This window comes from Ascidia mentula, chromosome 8 (assembly GCF_947561715.1).
Source record: "Ascidia mentula chromosome 8, kaAscMent1.1, whole genome shotgun sequence".
NCBI classification, from domain to species: Eukaryota; Metazoa; Chordata; class Ascidiacea; order Phlebobranchia; family Ascidiidae; genus Ascidia; species Ascidia mentula.
Window position 1 is genome coordinate 12355874 of NC_138573.1, and position 19598 is coordinate 12375471.

Consider the following 19598-nt stretch of genomic DNA (forward strand, 5'->3'; position numbering starts at 1 on the left):
GTGAATCGGTGTCGTGGTTGGATTGCACAACAGAACAAAACATTATTCCTGGCCGCCAATTGTTAGAACCTTGAGACATTGCCATCACGTCAGTTTCACTTCCTTGTTGAAACATATTTACAAATAATTTTCTGATTCTCTCCGTCACGTTTCGGGCGTGAGACTCTTTCAGTAAAGCAACTTGTAACTTGCATTCCCGACCATCGCAACTTATTTATGGATAGATCAACAACTCCATGTGTAAATTATTATTTAAAAAACTGTGCACAAAATGTGGTCTGATGATGACAATACCAGCCAACTTATCCTGCTATGTCGATGAACGCTTGTATTGTTTGTTTTTACTTATTAACCATATTTTGCTGTGGTTATATACTATTCAGTATCTATACAGATGAGAAAACTGGCTCTGTTTTAACATGTTTCTGATTAAATTAGAAGAGCATATACACATATCTACACTACATAGTTTATTATAAAAACAAACAAACACTCGCAACTGTAAAAGCGTGTTGTGCGGATCGTTAGCGTTAAACAACCTTTTACCATTAGTTAGTTAAACCGGGATGCGGTAACCTTTATTACCCAAAAGTAAAGAAATGCAGAAGAAACAGTCATCAGGAAATTCAATACAAAAGCAAGGTTAGTTAACAATATCTAAGTAGGGGTTCGCATATTCAGCATCTTCGTAATCTGCAACTTCGACTCTGGTGGTGGCCGGAAGTGGTTGGTCACGATCAACGTCAGAATAACGCTTCTTTGGAGTGCTCGGGGTTTCGGATTCGCGATGGGTTGGTGGAACGTTGGTGGCATTGCCATTCTGCTTGATGTAATTGCGCACAATTAACAAAATCAGAGAGCTATTGATCAAAACTATATGAGTCAGCATCGTGTTTGCCATCAACCTAATATGCACAGGAAGTGTCACTAATGGCACATATGCAAACCTTCACATATGCAAAAAAATAGTTTACCTGATTGTTAATATTACACGGTTTTAAATAGAATGCTTTTTAAGGGAACTAATTTGACACTTATTACGGTATTTTTAAACTTGATGTGTTTTGTTTCAAACTATAGGACAAAAAAGTGTCAATTGCCGGTTTTTGCAATGTCACCCTACGAGGTAGTCACAACGTCCCCTTGTAATACACCAATACTTACTGTGTACGTTCGCTTCTTTCTCATGATGACATAAGCAAGTAGTATACAAAGAACCAGAGCGGAGAACAAGCCTACCACCAACCCAACGACAAGACCAATGTTTGCTAAAAAAATAGGTTAGTCGAAAATTTTTTAAAAACCGCATACAAACATGTATGAACTTGACATATGCAACTTATATATACGATGTTCCCGTTCCAATTTTTTTCACAAAGACTTTTTACAATTAAGAACACTAAAATGTTGCAGTTTTAACACTGGTTTCCAATGTGAAAATGTTGCAGAACGCTAATATATCTAAGATGTACTTGAACAAATGTTGCTTACGTCCAGTATCAGATGCAAAGCAAGTTGGAAGGGCGGAAACGGATAATTCCTCTTGTAATCCTCCTAGATTCCGAATGCTTTTAGGAACACACGGTTGGATCGTACTGAAAGATTAATACTTTGCAACATGTGGAAACCATTTTACGAAGTTGTTGATATATGGGTTGCCATAGCGACATTTTCGAATATTATTCTACATATCGTTTTCGAATTGCAAAATGTAGATACAAGTGAGCGTTAAAACAGTCAAAGACGTTATAGTGAGTGAGTGGTGAATACTTGGTAAATGCTGCCCAACATTGATATCCTGTCAGGAAGCAAACAATAGAATACCGCGCCTATTCGGGTGTTAGGATATGAAGCATTTATTAAACGATAGCAACCAGAAACTACATAATTTTCACGTACTTGGTGGAATCGTTGCTATATGTATTTGAACAAGCATCGTAGTTCGTATTGACGTTCTTGCAGGGACACTGACAAGCATCGTTGTCATCGCTGCATGTTTCTGCCTGCTAAAAGATATAAATAGTTAGCCGATACCCACCAGATTTGTGTGCAACAATTTTAGCTAAGGTGCTTTATTCTTCAGCTGAGAACTTTTCTTGTGAGAACAAGCTCGTGAACCACCTACTTGTTAGGCTTCAAATGATAATTTTGTTACTTTTGTGCATGAGTAACTAGTGAGTGTGTAAGTGTCAGAAACTGCCTAAAAGTTACTGTATTTTTCTCATTGGAAGTATAAAGTTAGAATTATTGGGCAAAGCTTACGTCGCCTCTTGCGCTTCTCGAACAAAGGCATGTAGTTGATCCAGACACGCACTGGGTAGAAGTTGCGTCACTTCGAACCAGAAGATAAATGTTGGTGGTGGGAACAGGTTGCAGCGAAAAGTCGAAACAACGACCATCTCTTGAAAAGGTTCTGTTTCGGTATGCGGCATCTGTCGATATCTATGAAAAACACGATAAAACCTACAGCCCAATTGAAGAACAACTACACGTACAAAGGTGCAAAATTGTAGTGTAAAAATAAACCATGATCGTTCTGATTATATAGCGCTGATCGTTCTGATTATTTGGCATGGATGGCCAAAATAAGCATATTTATGTACACTCAATCTTGTTTTCGTGTCTTTGGCTTGTCATGAAGGCACAATTCACAAAAAATAATGTCGACTTGCTTTGTAAGTGCGGTGGAATTGTCCGTCTTCGATTGTGGAGCATTGTTGAGTTTGCATGATTCCCGCTTGAATAAGTGCATTCGACACCTCCTGTTCTGCCGTTGTTATGTGAACAAGCTCTGCTGCGTCATCTGGTGGCAGAATTACGAATCCTCCCTTGTCCATCAACAAGCATCTGCAAAATACACAAAAGGTATATATATATATATATATCGACTAATGGTAGTTGTCCCAAAACACACAAACAACATAAGTAACTTTTCATGAAAAATATGTATGTTAATTGTTGAAATAAGATTAACTAACTAAGTGTTGTTTTAATCGTTGCCAAGCAGCATACAATATATATAAGCGTGAATCTGAGCATATATTGTAAACCTTAGGGCTCTGTCTTATTACTTTATCAGTTAACTTCTAAACTGAAATATTTTGTGAGAAATGGTAGCAACCTTTAAGCATTGAAAAACGGAACAAAATACAACAAAGGAAAGCGTTTGATATTGTAAGAATAATTTGTGGTTGCCAAACACATGGTGTTCTGTGTTACTTACTGTGTATCTCCACGCAAACACTGCGGATAAATCACGTTGAACAAATCTTGAAAGCGGAATACTGGCAAGTCCACTCCCATCACTCCGACAATCTCATCGCTTTGACTAAAAAAGACGAATGTTTGCTTTACAGCGTGGTGGCGCTGCGTAGTAACGTCTTTCAATAATCACCTGCTGCCAAAAAGCACACGGCTTAAAGTGACGATGTGTTGGTTGCTGTTGTCTTGGTAAGGAGGCGTCACGGCGAACTTGTTGCGGTTCGCAACTGCATGGTCGAACCTGGCAAAATGTACATGGATTTAATTGATGTGTTTTCAGGTTTTCAATGAACGGAATATTTTTTTTAAACAAAAGCCCCTGTCGCCAATATTTATGACATGCTAAGTTGGTGTGCTTCTAAGTGCTTCAATCTCTTCAGTAAGACACGAAGCAAAACGACTTTGCATATGTACTCCCATTGTCGCAGGCCAATACAACGTACCAGGGTTGAATATTAGCGTCGAATCCACGTGGCAAGACACATCCGGGATATCTCCTGTACACTCCTTCCTTAGTGGCGATGTACCTAAAAATCACCGTGTTGTCTTCTGCGGTTTGTTTCCACAAAGTCTCGGCGTACTGTGTAAGGGTCACCACATCCCGTATTCCCTCCTGTATATCACAGAATGAAAGTCCTACTTGATCGTTTTCATGTGACTTTAGGACAAATATAATACATAAACAGGCAAGCAGTAATAGTATCACATCTTATCTTTCTCTTATTTTCATGAATGATTTTAGACAATGAAGCCATCCTTATACAAGGCGTGACTACGTGCTAATCACAGAGCCTCAAGTAATGCTGCGCCACTAACAACACCTTGAGGTTAAGGGTATCGTCTCTGCTTGTGGTTCCCTCCATGTAGCTCCTCATTCTTTGTATCCATTCCGCGGTTTCTGTGGTGAGAATGAACTCCTCAGGTCGAACAAAACTACGAGGGCTCAGCGTCACGCTTGAGTGGTCTCCTAAATAAAGCGTTGCTTGTTTTGACTTCAGAAACGGCAAGGATATTTCGTGTTGAATGAAACGCATAAATACTTGTAGTAAAAATGCTGGTTTGCAAACATGGCTGCTTTACCGTACATGTATATAAACAGAGAATGTATACATGTTGACTGTAAATATATAAAGCTATTTACAATAAATTCACTTTCTTAGGTTGTCTGCACTTTTTATAAAAAAAACATTGCCACCGTACATAGGGTACCAGAGGTACAGTAAACTTCATACTTTGGTTTTAATTCTCTGACGCTCGTAGCAATACTTTTGCTTTTATTTGGAGCCTAATTTCAGTCATGTGAATCGTAACACGAGAAACTGGGGCTTTTTCACATACTGTACAGAAAAATTATCGGATGGAAACCCCTTTGTCTATAACACACTAGATTGACGTCATGCATACAACACGAAATAGTTTCCTTACTGTTGCAATAGTATCGGTCCCTGTAGGCACAGGTGTTGTCTGGTGGGTCGATGTCGATTCGGTGGTAAATAAATGGGGGTTTGGGGGTGAACGGTGGGGCAGTGGCACGTTCTGCACCAGTGGGGACGACAACACACAAGCGGAATGGGGTACCTTCAATCTTCATAGATTAACAAGTTTTTGTAATGTGAGGTAACTATTTGTGGTTCGGCACAAGCATGATAAACTTAAAGAAAGCTGATGTGGCAGTTTTGTCCTATATTAAGGATCTTTTTGGTTGGTTGTAATCGTTATTGTTCAATCTCAGATGTTTTGTGTTTGCATAGCTGTGCGCATTACGTGTTTTTGTTTAATTGGAACGTGTTTGCAGTTGCAAAAATAAATGTAAGGTATAAGTTTAAAATCTAGAAATCAATATTAAGTTCAGAAAAATAAACAGATCATTCCCTAGTTTACCTTTTTGTAGAAGTAAGTTGATTCAATTTGCGTTGCCGTTATTCCGTATCTGGTGTCGTTTCCATCAGCCAACCGATGTGTTGAAACAAACGTTTTTTGTCCATCTCTCCCTCTGCAATACATATAACATTATAATTTTCTTTTCGTTTGCTCATTGCCTCTTTGTTGAAGATTGGTGCAACCCGTTGTACTAAAGGAAGTATCGTTTTTTGATAACTTACGCTTTCAGATCTTCAAAAACGGACAAAAATCCTGGGTCACGTTCGAAGGCAGTAGCTTCCACAATCAGTGAAATGTTGTTGGTGACGTAAGGAAAAAGAGGATGATTGATGACCAATCCTGGCAAATAGATTAGGATTTTTATCCTCTTATAAAGTCAGTCCCTTATAAAAGCAGTGCACAAGCAAGCAATATATTCTAGGATTTTTATGAAATAAAAAACCTGAATAATCAGAGAAATATAGAATACCGAATCAGACTCAATGCTGTATGGAGTTATTGTGACAAACTGTATATAAAGATTATTTATTTGGATACACTGTTCAAAACAAGCCTCATTGCCTCGTCTGCTTCGGCGATACTTACCGAACTTATCAACTACGAATGCGTACGACATCTCACTGGGCCTCAGAAAAGTGGATTCTTCGAGTAGTTCGTTGAGAGTCATGTCCAAAGCCACCACACCAGCAAATGTCGATCTTACGTAGACGGGCAGAGCAGCGGTTATGACCACCCCTGAAATAACATTACACAGTGTATTTACTTCTTTTTTATAGGATCAGTTTCTCCGAAATGCAATATTTTCAAGCCGTGTCTTAATGTCTGCAGGTAAACTTTAAAAAATACAGCAGATACGTTTGCTCACGTAATTCGCCCTTAAACACAACACTGGATTAATTTGAAAACAAATCCTCTGTCCTCTAACGGCTTTGGTATAATTTTTGTCATGTTTGCAAACAGCGGTAAACGTTGAAGTGCCCTAACAAAAAAACCTACCCAAGCCCCAATCATCAAGGTAAGGAACGGTCCATATTGGATCATTCACACTAACGCCGAAGCGGAAAAATCCAAAAAAGTTTGTTAGTTGGTTTCTGATATTTGTCTCTTGAATCTGCAGGTATTGTCCGACCTACAAAGGAAGTATTATGATCAGTTACACAAAAATTCTTGTCCATAATAACCAGTATTATTGTCACGATAAGCATTACTTAAGAATTGGTAGATTGCATCTACTACCGACATAATACAAAATGCAGTACCGTTGGATTTGAAAGTCCAGGAGTTGTTGGAGCTTCGCACGATGACCCATTCTGTGCTGGCAATCTTTCAAGAATCTCCAAGTCTGAAAAGTTTCGGAAAAATACTCTATGCAAATGCATCGGATCTTCAACAGGTGACTAAACGTATTGTGTTTCATTTCACAACATTGCCCAACTCGCAAGAACCAGATACCAAAGTGAGGATTAAATCTAAAAGGTTTCATTTTGTTGTTTTCATTTGTTGTTTACTGCTCTCTTTAAGCTGTGCGTCTGAATTACAAATTTCCTGACAAACAACTATTTGTTGCATAGTATTATTCGAAATACACGCTATCGTTTCATTCGATGTTTGTCATCGAGCAATGCCACGTGTCGCGTTTAGGATATATTTCTTACCTGTTCCTGTCCCTATTCCGAAGGTCATCATGGTCACTGAGTTGTCCAAAAGTGCGTTTTTTTGTTGCAAGGTTGTGAACACCGTCTGACAGTTGGTGGTTGAAGTGCCATCGGATATAAACGCAACCACGCGTTCTGAATTATAGTTACAATGTATCAAACCAAAACAAAAATTAACAACTTTGAACTTAAATAATTGCTGCATGTTTGGAAACCATGTTTAGTTCTGAAAAAAACGTTTCTGGCTGCAAGTTATTTTTTTTATAAATTCTAAAATTTGTCCATTTCGAGGCACTGTGGCAACTGCGTTAATAATTTCCATACCCATCGTATAACCTAACAAAGTGCATGTTGGGAATAAACCTGGCTCTGACTATGAAAATTGCGCTGTTTACGCAAGAAGTTCAAGGGTTTGAATGATCAAACAAATGATGCAAATAAAATCACCAATGTATTTTTTTTGTTGCCTCACACCACCATCTGACATACAGCATTGCTGCTCTGCTCTTGGATATTACAATTTGTAATTATAGTAAAAAACATGTAAAAAGTAAGGTAAAGCACCAGAAATCAGCGGCTATTGGACATTAATTTTATTGGATATTAATTTCATTCTTTGGAAGCCAACAAGGAAGCATATCAAATAACAGGTATTTTGACTGTCCTATTACTGAAGAATTTCCACCCCCACACGCTCCATGCGAGAAAACAAACATTTCGTCGCGTCGAAGTGCTTTTGCGCCATTTTACGGTCACTGAGCCGTGAATGGGGTTTTCCTAATTTTGACTGCGAACCGTAATGGCTTTGAACGTTGCACTGTAGCGCATAGTACATTGAGCAGTCTATAGGTTTTTATTGAGCAGTTATGCTTGGGTTGTCTTTGTGTACAGCAAGTTTCAAGTTTTAAGGACGAAAGCTGCACCAAACATGGACCAAAATAAATACCTTTGTTGTAAGCATTTTTGAAAATTTAAAATACTATCGAGGAATTACTTCGAATTGCCATACGATACCTCCCAATATATTTCATTCTGAATTACCTGTATCGTTTATTCCGCCGCTGGAAGAAAAATACGAAAATGCCGCTTTTATACCGTTGACGTAATTAGAAGGTCCTGCACAATAATCATAATGCAATGGTCTGTGTTGTTACCATGCAGTAAACAGCAACAAAGCAAACAAATACCTTCAGCCCGAAGTTGATTGACAAACCCTGTTTGTTTCTGCTTGTTGTCGGGTGTAGCCAGAGAAAGTCTACTTTCAAAACAACCAGCAAGTTTTTCAATGCCATCAAATGCAATCACAGCAAACTGGAAATAAGGAAAACCGTAAGTTTGTGAGTATTGGGTATGATGGATATCTCTGCTGTATACTGAAAAAATTACACTTACTTCATCTCTGGGGTTGAGACTGTCAATCAATATTCTAGCAACATCTTTTGCAACTTCGATTCGGCTTCTACTTCCGGCGCCACCTATTGGATCACTCATGCTGCCTCCTCGATTAATGGCTATAACAATTTGCTTTGTTCGTGGAGTGCTACCCTCGATATACCATGGCCTGTTGTGTAACACAGTTATGTTACGACAAAATGTTCCAGGTCTTAACGTCATTAGGAATGTTCACAGAACTTGCGTGTTTTGCATTTGAACAACACAACCAACTATATCCTACAGTAGTGGCACAAATTATGTGGATAAAAAGGCAAAATAAACAAGAATCTACTCGTTTTAACTTCTTCTTTACCTTTATTATTACAAATCCACTCCAGACGATAAATGTGGCAGTTTTATTTCAAGAAGTTTTGATGTTTTTCGTAACCTCGGTATTTGTACCTGAATCGATTTTCAAATCTCCCGCATACATCTATAACCGGACCTGGGACAATTGTGGTTATGCCCTCCTCGCTCCCGAAATATTGCCATTTAAGCGAGGGGTCTTGCTGCAAGTTTTGGAACGCCGCGTTGTCAAAATCGCTCGTTATTCGTGAAGCTGACGGCGCAGCGTTTGAAGAAATGCGCTCACACGCTCTGTTCACCGTTACCTGTTAATGAATATTCTCTGTTTGTTAGGATGCAGTGTAGTTATGTAGTTACAGCAAACCATATACAGTTTCTCTGTTCTTACATTTTGCATGAAACTGTTGTGAACTTCCACGTCTGCTGGTGTCAGTTGGCAGCATTGTTTTCTGGACGAGTCTCCTCCCGTGGCGATTGTGTTACGAAGGCTTAGCAATACGGTCACCCTTCTTCCAAACTTTTGTCTCAGATTGAGCTCCAGCTACCATATCGAACTCGGGTTAAGGTTAAAATATTCGGCTACATGTTTTGCATTTGCCAGCGAAGGCATAAGATGTGATAGGTATAACTTCATATAACTTAATGATATAACTTATATCAATATTTCATTTAACAAGCATTGCATTGGGAATTACAGTTGCATCCGTATGTTACTTACATTATTAAGGAGGTTCCGACCATCAATTGCAGTATTTACGTATGAATGGTTGTAGATGTAACCCTAGGAAAACATAACGTTCAGCGACAGTTTGCGAAAATAATTTACTTCGTGTCTACTTTCTGCAGAATGCTTTTCGAACATCACACTGAAGTAAACCGTTGCACTTTGCGGCAGAAAAGGTACCAATGTATTAATTATCAGCGGTATTGCAGTAACTCTTTTAATCAGAATCTGATGTTTTTACGTTTATCGCCATCAAGTTGTGACGAGAGTCAACTAAGTGATCTGGACGATGGCAGTCTGCTCAGTTGTTTATTTTGAACAATAATCTCTTCCCGCATTTGCCTTTCCCAAATTCCAAAACACTAAGTTTTTGTTGACAATGAAAAATTTACCTGCATGTCTTTGTGGCGCAAATTTTGTTGCACGATCTCCTGAATTTTGTTGGACAGCAGCTGTGGATTGGCATCTTGCAAAGCTTCACTTATTGTTGTAATGCCCAGTATGACGACACAAACCAGATGTTTGCCTAAATACTGCAGCATTTCTACCATACAGTCCCCACGAATAACAGAGTATTTTTGTCGTGTCTGCAGTAACTTGCCAAAACCTTGAGTTTCGGTACGTCGACAGTCCTACCTGAGAAAGAGGGAAACTATGCCGAAAAAAAAACAGGAAAAGAACGCACGATAATTTCTTCTTGTGCGCAGTCAACTTGAACAGCGTAGACCTGCATGACGAAATACGCCTAAATAGATCAAGTACTCGTTTAGTTTGGGAATCTCGCAACGATTATGAAGTTTTGAATGTTTCTTACCAAATCAAGCAACGTGCAAATCAGCCGCTGGCCACCGGATTTTTTGAAATTTTGAAATACAGTTTAATTACAAGTTCATACAGTGTAACCACGTAAAAAAACAATCACCCCAGAAGCCTTGTATAATTACAGGGGTGTTTAGTTGAAACCATCTGTCGTTTGTCATTACATGGCACCCAGTGATAAGAAGCCCATTTATAGAATAAGCGCGCGACGCCCAGCTGGATTTCCAGTACGTCTTACGCTACAATGCACGCAGCACCAATTCAGTTGGTAATCAGACAGGCAACAAATGATGACCTTAACACAATCAAGATGCTTGTTCGTGAGAGCCTGTGTGAATATGGCACCCAGGCGTATTTTCATGGCTGTTTTCAGTCTATACGTCTACAGGTAGTCATTCTTTGGACGTAAATTGTGTTATATATTACCAAATAAAAATTTTTAGGTAGCGTTTGCGTTTGGCCTGGCTGCGGTAAACATATACTTCGAGAGCACTTTGTTTTGCGCCACGCTGCTGTACATACTACTGCAATTTACAACACTGATCTTGGGTAAGTTGTTATATTGACATTGTGAGATTGCTCTGAACTTCATATCTACGCAGCTCGAATTCTGTGGAGGAAAACTGTGGAATCAACGACAGTAGATTTGGAAAGCAAAACGGAATTTCAAAAGTTCTACTTTTCAATGCCTTGCTGCTTTTTGGTTGCAATTGTAGCTTCAAACAATCGGGACCAAATTGTCGGGACCGTTGGATTGCGTCGCCCACAAGGAGTAGTGTTTACAAATACTGACGATTTTTCAGGGACTTTGGAACTCACTGTGAGTAGCAGTAACTTAATCGATGCTTAGTTGTATTACCGTGCGTGGGGTTTTTGACGTTACCGAATATTCGGGTTTCAGTGATTACTGCAGTGTGTCAATTCATTAAGTTAATCTGAATAGTATCGGCTTCGCAACCTACCCAGTGATGTTTTGTTGGTACAACTGGCACAATATTTTATGAGGAAAATATTTTGTTGCGTTGTTGCTAAATGTGTAAAGGCATGACTATATCCTTTTCCACCTAATGTTGGAAAACGTTACTTCGCTTAGGCTTGTTTGAATGCACTATCGTTTGTTTTTATTTGTATCTGTTGCGGACTGGAGAAGAGAAATTGAGGCCTGACGGACAAAAACACAATTTTAGATTAAAATTAGGGGTCTAGTGCCGTATCGTAAGCACCTATACGTCATAGTGTGACGTCCTCTTTGCTGCAGCGTAATTTGTTTTGTTTTTTCTCCTATATATCTGGAACATGGGTACCATGCCGCACTGGACACAAAAATTCTTTTTCGGAGTAAAAACAACAGCTTTCTTTTCGCAGAGAATGTGTGTCGACAAAAATTACCGCAAACTTGGAGTTGGAAAACGACTTTTAGTCGCGGCTGTTGAGAAAGCGAGATCTTCAACATATAAAGCCAAACCTCTTCACTCCATAATACTGTACACCACCGACTTTCAGTCCCAAGCATTGCGCTTGTATGAACATTTTGGCTTTGGGTTCGTTCGGAGTCCTGTTTTCCGGAAATGTTTTGGAATGGTGAAGCTGCAAACCCACGTACTGCTTCTTGAATTGTAAAACGTGCTGATTAAAATACCACTCTTTTCACCTATGCTACATTGCTCCAGTATTCTGAAAGTTGGTTACAACTACATTGCTTCTTTAATTGGACGAATATCTCAATCTCGTTATGACCAGGTAAACTGCTGCGGGAAGAAATTGCACATTTATTTGCGCCTTTACAGTGCGTGGAAGATTTTGAAGTTACAACACAAAGTAATATTAACACAGTGCAAAGTAATGCATGTGCAAAGTTCACAGGTTGTCAGTACGACCGCAACTTTTTCGACCAATTGCGAACCATCGTTATATTGCATGTACGTTGTTTTCAGCAGTTGGTAAACGTAATACACAGCACCAAGTATACCGTAACTGTTTTAGCGTATCTTTGGTTAGTGTAGAAAAGTACACAGCTCTAAGTCTACGATCACAGAATAATTAAATTAATTAACCAAAAACTTGAAACAAATTTGAAACAACAACTACATATGTCCACAATAAAACAAGTATTAGCAGGAATCCCGTCACTGCCAATAACATCCCATCTTTGGTAGATTTAATGCCGTATGGTGTGCCCAAGTCCTTTAGGAGTGTAATTAAATCATTAACACCCATGGAACCAGTACCAAATCACAGCATTATTCAACACAGAGGTCCGAAATCCAAACGTTTGTACAAGGAACGAAACTCAAATCAAAACGAGCTATTTCTTCTACTAGCGCAGCAGTTTCCCCTCTTGGCCTCTTCATCGCTGGCAGCAAGCGACAAAACGCTCTCCCGCTGCTCGTCTTCCAGCCGCGTGAGGTCGCCAGCGAACAGCAGCATGCTGAAAGTAATATTCTCGCCTGATTTCGCACTGGTTTCTGAGAACTTGGCACCGTACTCCTCCGCCAGTTTGGCGCCTTCTTTGGGAGTTACCTGTAGGGTTCAATGTACAATTTAAAGCAGTTGTTATCACATACATACGACTTTTGGTTTACGCTGTATGTTGTTCGAAATAGGACAAAAATGCTATTGCTTTCCATTTGATAAACCCGGTATATCAAACAATCACATGAAAATTCACGACACGAAAATTTCTACAGCACGTATACTGTCACATAGAAACAAGTTTAACTGTCAATATTTGCACCAAATTTGACACAATCACGATAAACCCCTCTATTTACTTAAGTGAACACGATAGCTGTTTAAATTTGTATTAGCAAGACAAAATTTTTGCTTCCCTTGTTACCTTCAACCTTTGCTTCAGGCGATGTAATAAAAAAGATATACGGAGTTAACATGTTGCCTACCTGACGAGTGCCGTTGTTTGCAATGTCACTTTTGTTACCAAGAAGCAAGATAACAGCATTGGGATCTGCCCCTTCCTGTGATTAACGAAAAATCATTTCAATAAACGTTGTAAGTATAGTTTATCTGTTCAAAAAGCCATGCCACATACTAAACATACAACAAAACTGACAGAATGAAATAGGGGATAAGAGCGGTAGAAAAGTAGAAATCAGACTCCGGTAAGCTTATTATTGTAACATGAAGTAGTGAAGTGGATCATGGCATGTTTGGGGCAAACTGGTATGATGTTGTACACAACCGAAATATAAATCAGATTCATCTCCCACGTAAATTTTGCATTGATGCATATATTAGAAGGCGCTTTCAAATACGCAATGTAACGCAATGGTCACGTACAGCAAAACTTCAAAATTTATTCCAATTAAAGTCATCACCTGTATATTTGGTGACATTGGCAAAAATAAAGTTAACTGATTGATTCTGAGCTTTCAAAGTACTTGCAATCAACACCTGACCTGAACACTCTGCATCCAGTTTCGCACAGCGAGGAAACTCTTCTCATTGGTGACGTCATACACCACCACAACGCCGTCGGCCTTTCGGAAGTACTGCCTCGTTATGCTTCTGTACCTCTCTTGGCCCGCCGTGTCCCACAGTTGGAGAGCTATTGATTGTCCGTCCACACTAACGGTTTTGACCTGATCGATTGGCAGGCAGATAGAAAATTTGCGAAACCAAACTTAATCATTGCGGACAAACGTCCGACCAACGTCAACAGGCAAATAGGAAAATTTAGTTTTGTAAGATTTTTTTTTGACGATTGATGCATATTATTTTCGTTTAATAGACAGCATTTTGGGCAACTTAGCAACGACTTTGGGTAAAAAGCAGAAATGCAACTGTTTCTGAACAAAATGGCCACTATAAGCTTGTTTTTCGACCAAAGAAATCAGTTTCATTCCATACTAATCGGCTTATACCACACTCAACACGACACAAGCTGCGAGTAAACTAGAATTAAATTTTACCTGGTAGTCAACACCTATGGTGGCGGAAAGTTTTGGCGTGAAAGTTGATCTTACGAACTGTTGAATAAAGCTGGTCTTCCCAACCCCACTATTACCAACGAACACTATCTTGTACACACGGTCAGGTTCGGCATTGGTACCAGTCGTTCCGTCAATTTCTACAAATACAGATTGTTTTGTTAAAAAACATTTGTTTTTTTAGTTTGTGCGCCTTAACATGGCCCACGTTGTAGTATTCGCATTTTTACATCCTGATGAAGACTACTGCATGGTGGCCGAAACGTCGATATAAAGAAATTATTACCTGAAGAGCCATATTGCAGCAATAAAACATGCCTGACAGCATCAGTAATAATTTATTTAAAACACAGTGGTGTGTAGAAGGTTTATATTATTTAAAATTATCACTGTTTGTGAATTTACACCACGGTAACTGTTAACAACTTTATGAACTCAAGTTACAAAGACTCTTTGAATTTACATATGTTAGAAGTGGTTTGAATAATACATACAGTTTAACAACCTACATTCTGTTCAGTTAACACAAAACAAGGCAAACTTCAATTTACCGTCAGCAACGTTGGTTTTTCCATTAACGTCATTTCCGTTTACTTCCGCACCAATCTTCCCACCCTCTTCCCCGGAGGACGTCGTCGGAGCGTGAGGATCCCTAGAGAGCTTCCTGTAAAAGCGCGCTCGCGCTCTTTTCGCACTCTCCTCTTTGCCTCCGGAAGAACGCGACCCGTTTTGAATTATCTGATTAATTTCTGCCCCCAAGTTTTCCTCACTTTTTCCTCCATTCATGGGTGCTAATCCCCCCGTGATTTTGGATCTTCGGGAGTTTTTTCTTTTGCTTTTTCGCTTGTTTTTTAGCTTATTTACTCCCGCGCCGCCGCTCGTGGTGGAGGAAGAGGAGTCCGATTGTGTCGTGGAGGAGCTTAATTGTGTTTTTCCATCCACCTGCGTGTCGTTCATATTCGTGTTGTGGGATTGGAATTCTGACGAATCCTCGTCGTACTCTTGTATGACCGGCGATTGATCAAACGAATTTCCGCTGCAGACAAAACCAAATACCAGGAGCTGATTTTTGCTCGGTCGACCTGAATCTACCTGATACGAATTAAATTAGACCGCAAAACGTTCGGATCATTGCGAAGAAAGTTTTGCAAGAACGCTTTTAGTCAATGTACTTAATAGGGAAAAAAATAGTCAAACTCAACACAATATTTTCTGTGTATTTCCTGCGACAGGACGAAGAACCAAATAAGGATGCATGAACATACCTTCATCCAATCTTCGACCGAATCCAGTCCGAATCCCAATTTTTTATTTTTTTAATGGTCGTATAAACACGTACCAACAACTACAAATTATGGTTTGTATTTTCGCAGTAGCGACATAATTATGTTTTAGAGTCAAGGCCCTTGGGCCAAATCCGCTTGTGTTGGTTTTGTGCAATCCCATTACCGTACATAAATCCTAACGAAAATGCCACGATTCCCGTTGTTAAATTTTAAGTAATAGTTCGCAAGTAACGCAAACCGGTTCGTGAGTTACTCAATAATGCAAACAATGAGTTGAATGAAAACACAAGGTTATGCTTAACTATCAACGAAAGGGCTGATTGGTGTTTGGCGCAATCATGTCCAACAGCCGTGTCAAGTAATCAGCAAAAGCAACAGGGACTTACAACAAGGAACTTGAACTTTACTATACATAAAACACACACTTTGTAACGAACGTGTAACGTGTTACAAGCTTAACATTCTTCGTCATTATACTAAAGCAAAGTTTTAAACGTACTTGAATTCGCTTTGAAAGTATTTCCCGACGTTGGAGCCTTGTGTAAACAGGGGGGCTTTGTGCTTGGGTGTCGACGTGTTTCGCTGTTTGCTCGGCGGAGTTTGAAAGTGCTGAAACGAGCACGAAAGCATTAGTCCGAACACTATAGAAGCGGTGTAGACAAAAAGTAGGCGCCATATGTAATTAAACTGACACTTTGCATTTCATATTCGAAGCCAAAATATTTCGTTTAATCTTTCAGACAATTAACTTGCATTCTCGGGAAAAATGCCAAGCTACAACAAGTGTTGAGAGCATAATGTCCTTCAAGAACTTGGTAAAAAAAGAAAACGACAAGTTATTCAAAACACACCTTGGATCTCTCCAATACCTCGTCTTTGTCATCCCTCAGCCTCCGATTAACATCTCTGAAAAGTGCGGGAATGCTTAATGTTTAAAATATACAGGATATGTACTTTTAATAACTCCATACTTTAGGATTTCCAGTTGTTTAATTAAACTTTTCTTCTCCAAATCAAGTTGATGGGCTTCCTGCTCTGCCAGTTGCGTTTCTTCTTGACTTTCCTTCTGCTTTTGTAATGTTGCCATTCGGATCCGGGTCGCTTCTAGGTCTTGTTGAGCATTTTGTAGTTCCTCCATAAGGCTTTGGTTCAACTGAAATGCAGCGTTAGCGTAAGTAACTGGCTATGTCGACGATAGATTAACAAAAAAAGGTCAACCAGTTTAAATATTCATACCAACGATCAAATCATTACATCCGAAACGAGCTTTGCATTAAAATTAAGAAATACATGTGACTACACTTTTCCGCCATCAACTATTTCTTTTCGTATGATTGCACCAGCTGATTTGAAAACCACCAAACTACAATATAACAAAACTCGACACAACGTCATAGCTAATTTACAACAAGGCCAGTGACACATGGCTACAGACCATCGACAAACAAAGCAGGTATTTTCAATTATAACGGACACGCAACCAGTCTAACAAAGAGAACGAATTGCGAACAAATACTCTATATCCACATATTGTGCGTAATACACACTGACAAAACAAACACGACTTATTTCTTCGTACTGACCTGCAACAGTTGCGAGTTTTCCGTTTTTACTTCATCCTTTCCAGTGCTGAGGTTTACAATCTGCTGCTCCAAGCTGTCGTGACGTTCGTGAACCGCCTCAAGCTGAAGTTGCTTTTGTTTCAGTTCCTCTCGAAGGGCAAGCGACAGCGACCGCTCCTTCTGCACTGTTGCATAAACCGTAAGTTGTGAGTATACCGCACAGATCGCGGCGCGGTCATTGATCTGAATTAAAAGAAAGCCTCAAACCGAATCGATGCGAGCTACGCGGTGTCCCTATCGACTTTTCATTGAGAGGGCAACTCCCAACGGTTATCAACTTGTCACGAACCTTCTTCATTTAGGCTCCTGTCTCGTTCCTCATTGATTTGTCGCTCCATTTCTTGATATAGTTGAGAAACTTCGTCTTCGTACGATGCGGATCGCCTGTTATGCGACGACTGGTTAAATTCTGATGATAAAAATCACCTCAAAAAAGCCGTGCACGTTACTGCACGATGTACGCGCTATGCATTATTGCATAAATCGGTGAGCCATAACACAGCAAACTGCTGTTGACTATGTCGATGCTGCTGCGTCACTACTATGACAACGTCATCGCGAGTTAGCTTGATCAGTGCAAAAATTTAATCATACATATTTATCTGGAAAGCTTAACTTTAGGAGTCCAGCAATCACAATAAAATGGCCACATAGTGAAATGGCAGCAAATTTGGAACAAGAAACACATTGATGTGCAGAATCTTGTGTTTTTAACCATGAATAAATCTCGATGGCATAAACTCAACTATGTGAACTATTTTACTTCAGTGGCAAATCGCCATGCTCAGTGCTTTACATATTTTCGCTAGCTTACATATGTTTTTCATAACAGATAATGCCACACCTGGTAAGCTTGCAAGTGCTTTGGGAAACCAAAACAACTCAGTTGAATTCTAAAGAATCGGTGTCTTTAGATGCTGCAGGTTCAAAAACTTACTCTTTAAGCAGCCTCTCCATGGCCGATTTCTCACTTTTGGCCGTGCTGAGTTCTTGTACGACAAGTTGCACAAAGTCCTCCACGCTGTTGCACTGCATGTCCCTATCCTCTTGAATGCGATGGCACAGATCGAGAATCACCTTTTCGTTTCCCCTGCAGAGTTCGCCAGAAAAATACACATTACTGACAGTCGACTAACACCAGCGGGACCGCACAAATCCTAGCGAAAGGAAACAAGGAAAACCACCAACAAGGCATTCATTCCACGCTGCAGACAGGATGCAGTGGCTCACATTACAATGGAAGCGCCCGCAGGCTCACTTCATTTGAAAGGATTGTCGTCACTTGAAATTGTGCCAATGGGCATTTGTTTGCAAATTTAACCAGGTGATTTGCATACTCTGGAACACAACACAACTGGGTGCTGGCTGTGTTTTTACCATGTCAAAAATAATGTAAACAATTGCCTGTTTAGCCTAAAACTTTGCAGTACATGGACCCGACGTTCGAAACGAACAAACAGTGGAAATACTTGACATTATAAAGAAAACCAAAGGAAAGTTTGTTGTGCATTATGTGCAACGGGATGTGTTGTGCTTCCCGTCACCATGAGTAGACTCAGTACGCGTATCTTGCAAATTAAACAAATTTGGTCAAAAAAGGACAAGGCGCTACATGTAAACTATTTAGGTACACCAGGTAAAAAGTCTTACTTGTCGAGAGAATGGTTAGACACCAATCGGCTGATTAAATCGCGCAGTGGGAGCTCCGTATCCTCCTCGGTGACGTCATTAACGTAAGTGTCACCGTTTACAAAGCTTTCCGAAGACTCTTCGACGTCCTGAGTTGATTCGGTGCTCGAACGTTGTCGCAGGTAACCGCCTGAAAGACACAATGTATCGCATTTTCTTTACATGCACTTCACGAATGGAAATATTATTTAGCATCGACCAACGCAATTGAATCAGTCGGCTATGTTTGCAGACAAAGCACCAACCGAATCCATCGCAGAATTCTTCGAACGTTAGAAATCCATTCCCGTCGTTGTCCAGACTGTCGAATACTTCCTCAAGCTGCTTGTCACTGAGAGGGAGTTCCCCGTTGAGGCGCTAAAACATGTTTTGGTATCATTGTCGATCCAACGAAGAAAATTGTGTGCAGTTGTTAGCCGCATTAGCCATACATGTCGTTATGTGCACTTTTTGACACGTAGAAGGTAAGTGATTGTAATATCCCGCACAGTTTAATTTAAATAGTAAGCTTTTACCGAAAGTGTAAGTGTAACGTATGCAATACCTGCATGTCGACTTTGTTGATAAACCCCTTGTTCTCCTTGTCGCACACAGCGAACAACTCCATCGCCTTTTGCTGCACCATGTCTGCCACGTCGGTCTCCATCGTCAACAATGTCCTGTTTATTGTCTCCACAAACTAGCAATTCAACGAGGCGCTTTGCCTTGTCAGTCACATTTTTTACTCAAACCCTACCTGCAAATGAGCATTTTTAACACAGAAATGCTTTCGAACTACATAACAGCAACCATTTTAAAAGATTGTGTGATATACATGTTCCTGAAATCAATGACACAGCAATGTGCACTGACAAGACTGATAACTAGCCTGAAGGGCTATTGCTTCGCGTTGATAATACCTGCGCACTTCGAAAACGACATTGTTACGTCACAAGTTTGCTTTGTCTAATGGAGCATTTCACAGGACTAGTCACCAC

At 39.9% G+C, this 19598-nt stretch overlaps 2 protein-coding genes across 4 annotated transcripts; both read right to left on the reverse strand.

The window, feature by feature from the left end:
- Positions 1-455: 455 nt before the first annotated feature.
- Positions 456-9892, reverse strand: LOC145911131 (VWFA and cache domain-containing protein 1-like). 3 transcript variants are annotated; one of them, XM_082998382.1, is made up of 24 exons: positions 9654-9892; positions 9256-9318; positions 8926-9078; positions 8634-8842; positions 8190-8358; positions 7985-8108; positions 7839-7913; positions 6798-6932; positions 6402-6484; positions 6139-6271; positions 5728-5877; positions 5364-5481; positions 5143-5254; positions 4687-4846; positions 4083-4228; positions 3705-3874; positions 3395-3502; positions 3224-3328; positions 2673-2847; positions 2263-2442; positions 1900-2003; positions 1492-1595; positions 1165-1268; positions 456-823 (listed from the first exon to the last, which is right to left on the reverse strand). In XM_082998382.1, the coding sequence occupies exons 1-24, from the start codon at positions 9810-9812 to the stop codon at positions 644-646; spliced, it is 3219 nt and encodes a 1072-aa protein (XP_082854508.1). In that variant the 5' UTR covers positions 9813-9892; the 3' UTR covers positions 456-643. The 3 variants fall into 3 exon arrangements, with proteins under 3 accessions (XP_082854508.1, XP_082854507.1, XP_082854506.1); XM_082998381.1 differs by having other exon boundaries at positions 456-820; positions 1900-2006; XM_082998380.1 differs by having other exon boundaries at positions 1900-2006.
- A 1856-nt stretch (positions 9893-11748) lies between these two features.
- Positions 11749-19360, reverse strand: LOC145911269 (EF-hand calcium-binding domain-containing protein 4B-like). Its single transcript, XM_082998556.1, has 14 exons — positions 19166-19360; positions 18867-18978; positions 18583-18751; positions 17870-18022; positions 17222-17316; positions 16894-17057; positions 16282-16463; positions 16162-16216; positions 15810-15919; positions 14576-15060; positions 14007-14164; positions 13494-13676; positions 12978-13052; positions 11749-12600 (listed from the first exon to the last, which is right to left on the reverse strand). The coding sequence occupies exons 1-14, from the start codon at positions 19265-19267 to the stop codon at positions 12376-12378; spliced, it is 2268 nt and encodes a 755-aa protein (XP_082854682.1). The 5' UTR covers positions 19268-19360; the 3' UTR covers positions 11749-12375.
- Between the last annotated feature and the right edge of the window lie 238 nt (positions 19361-19598).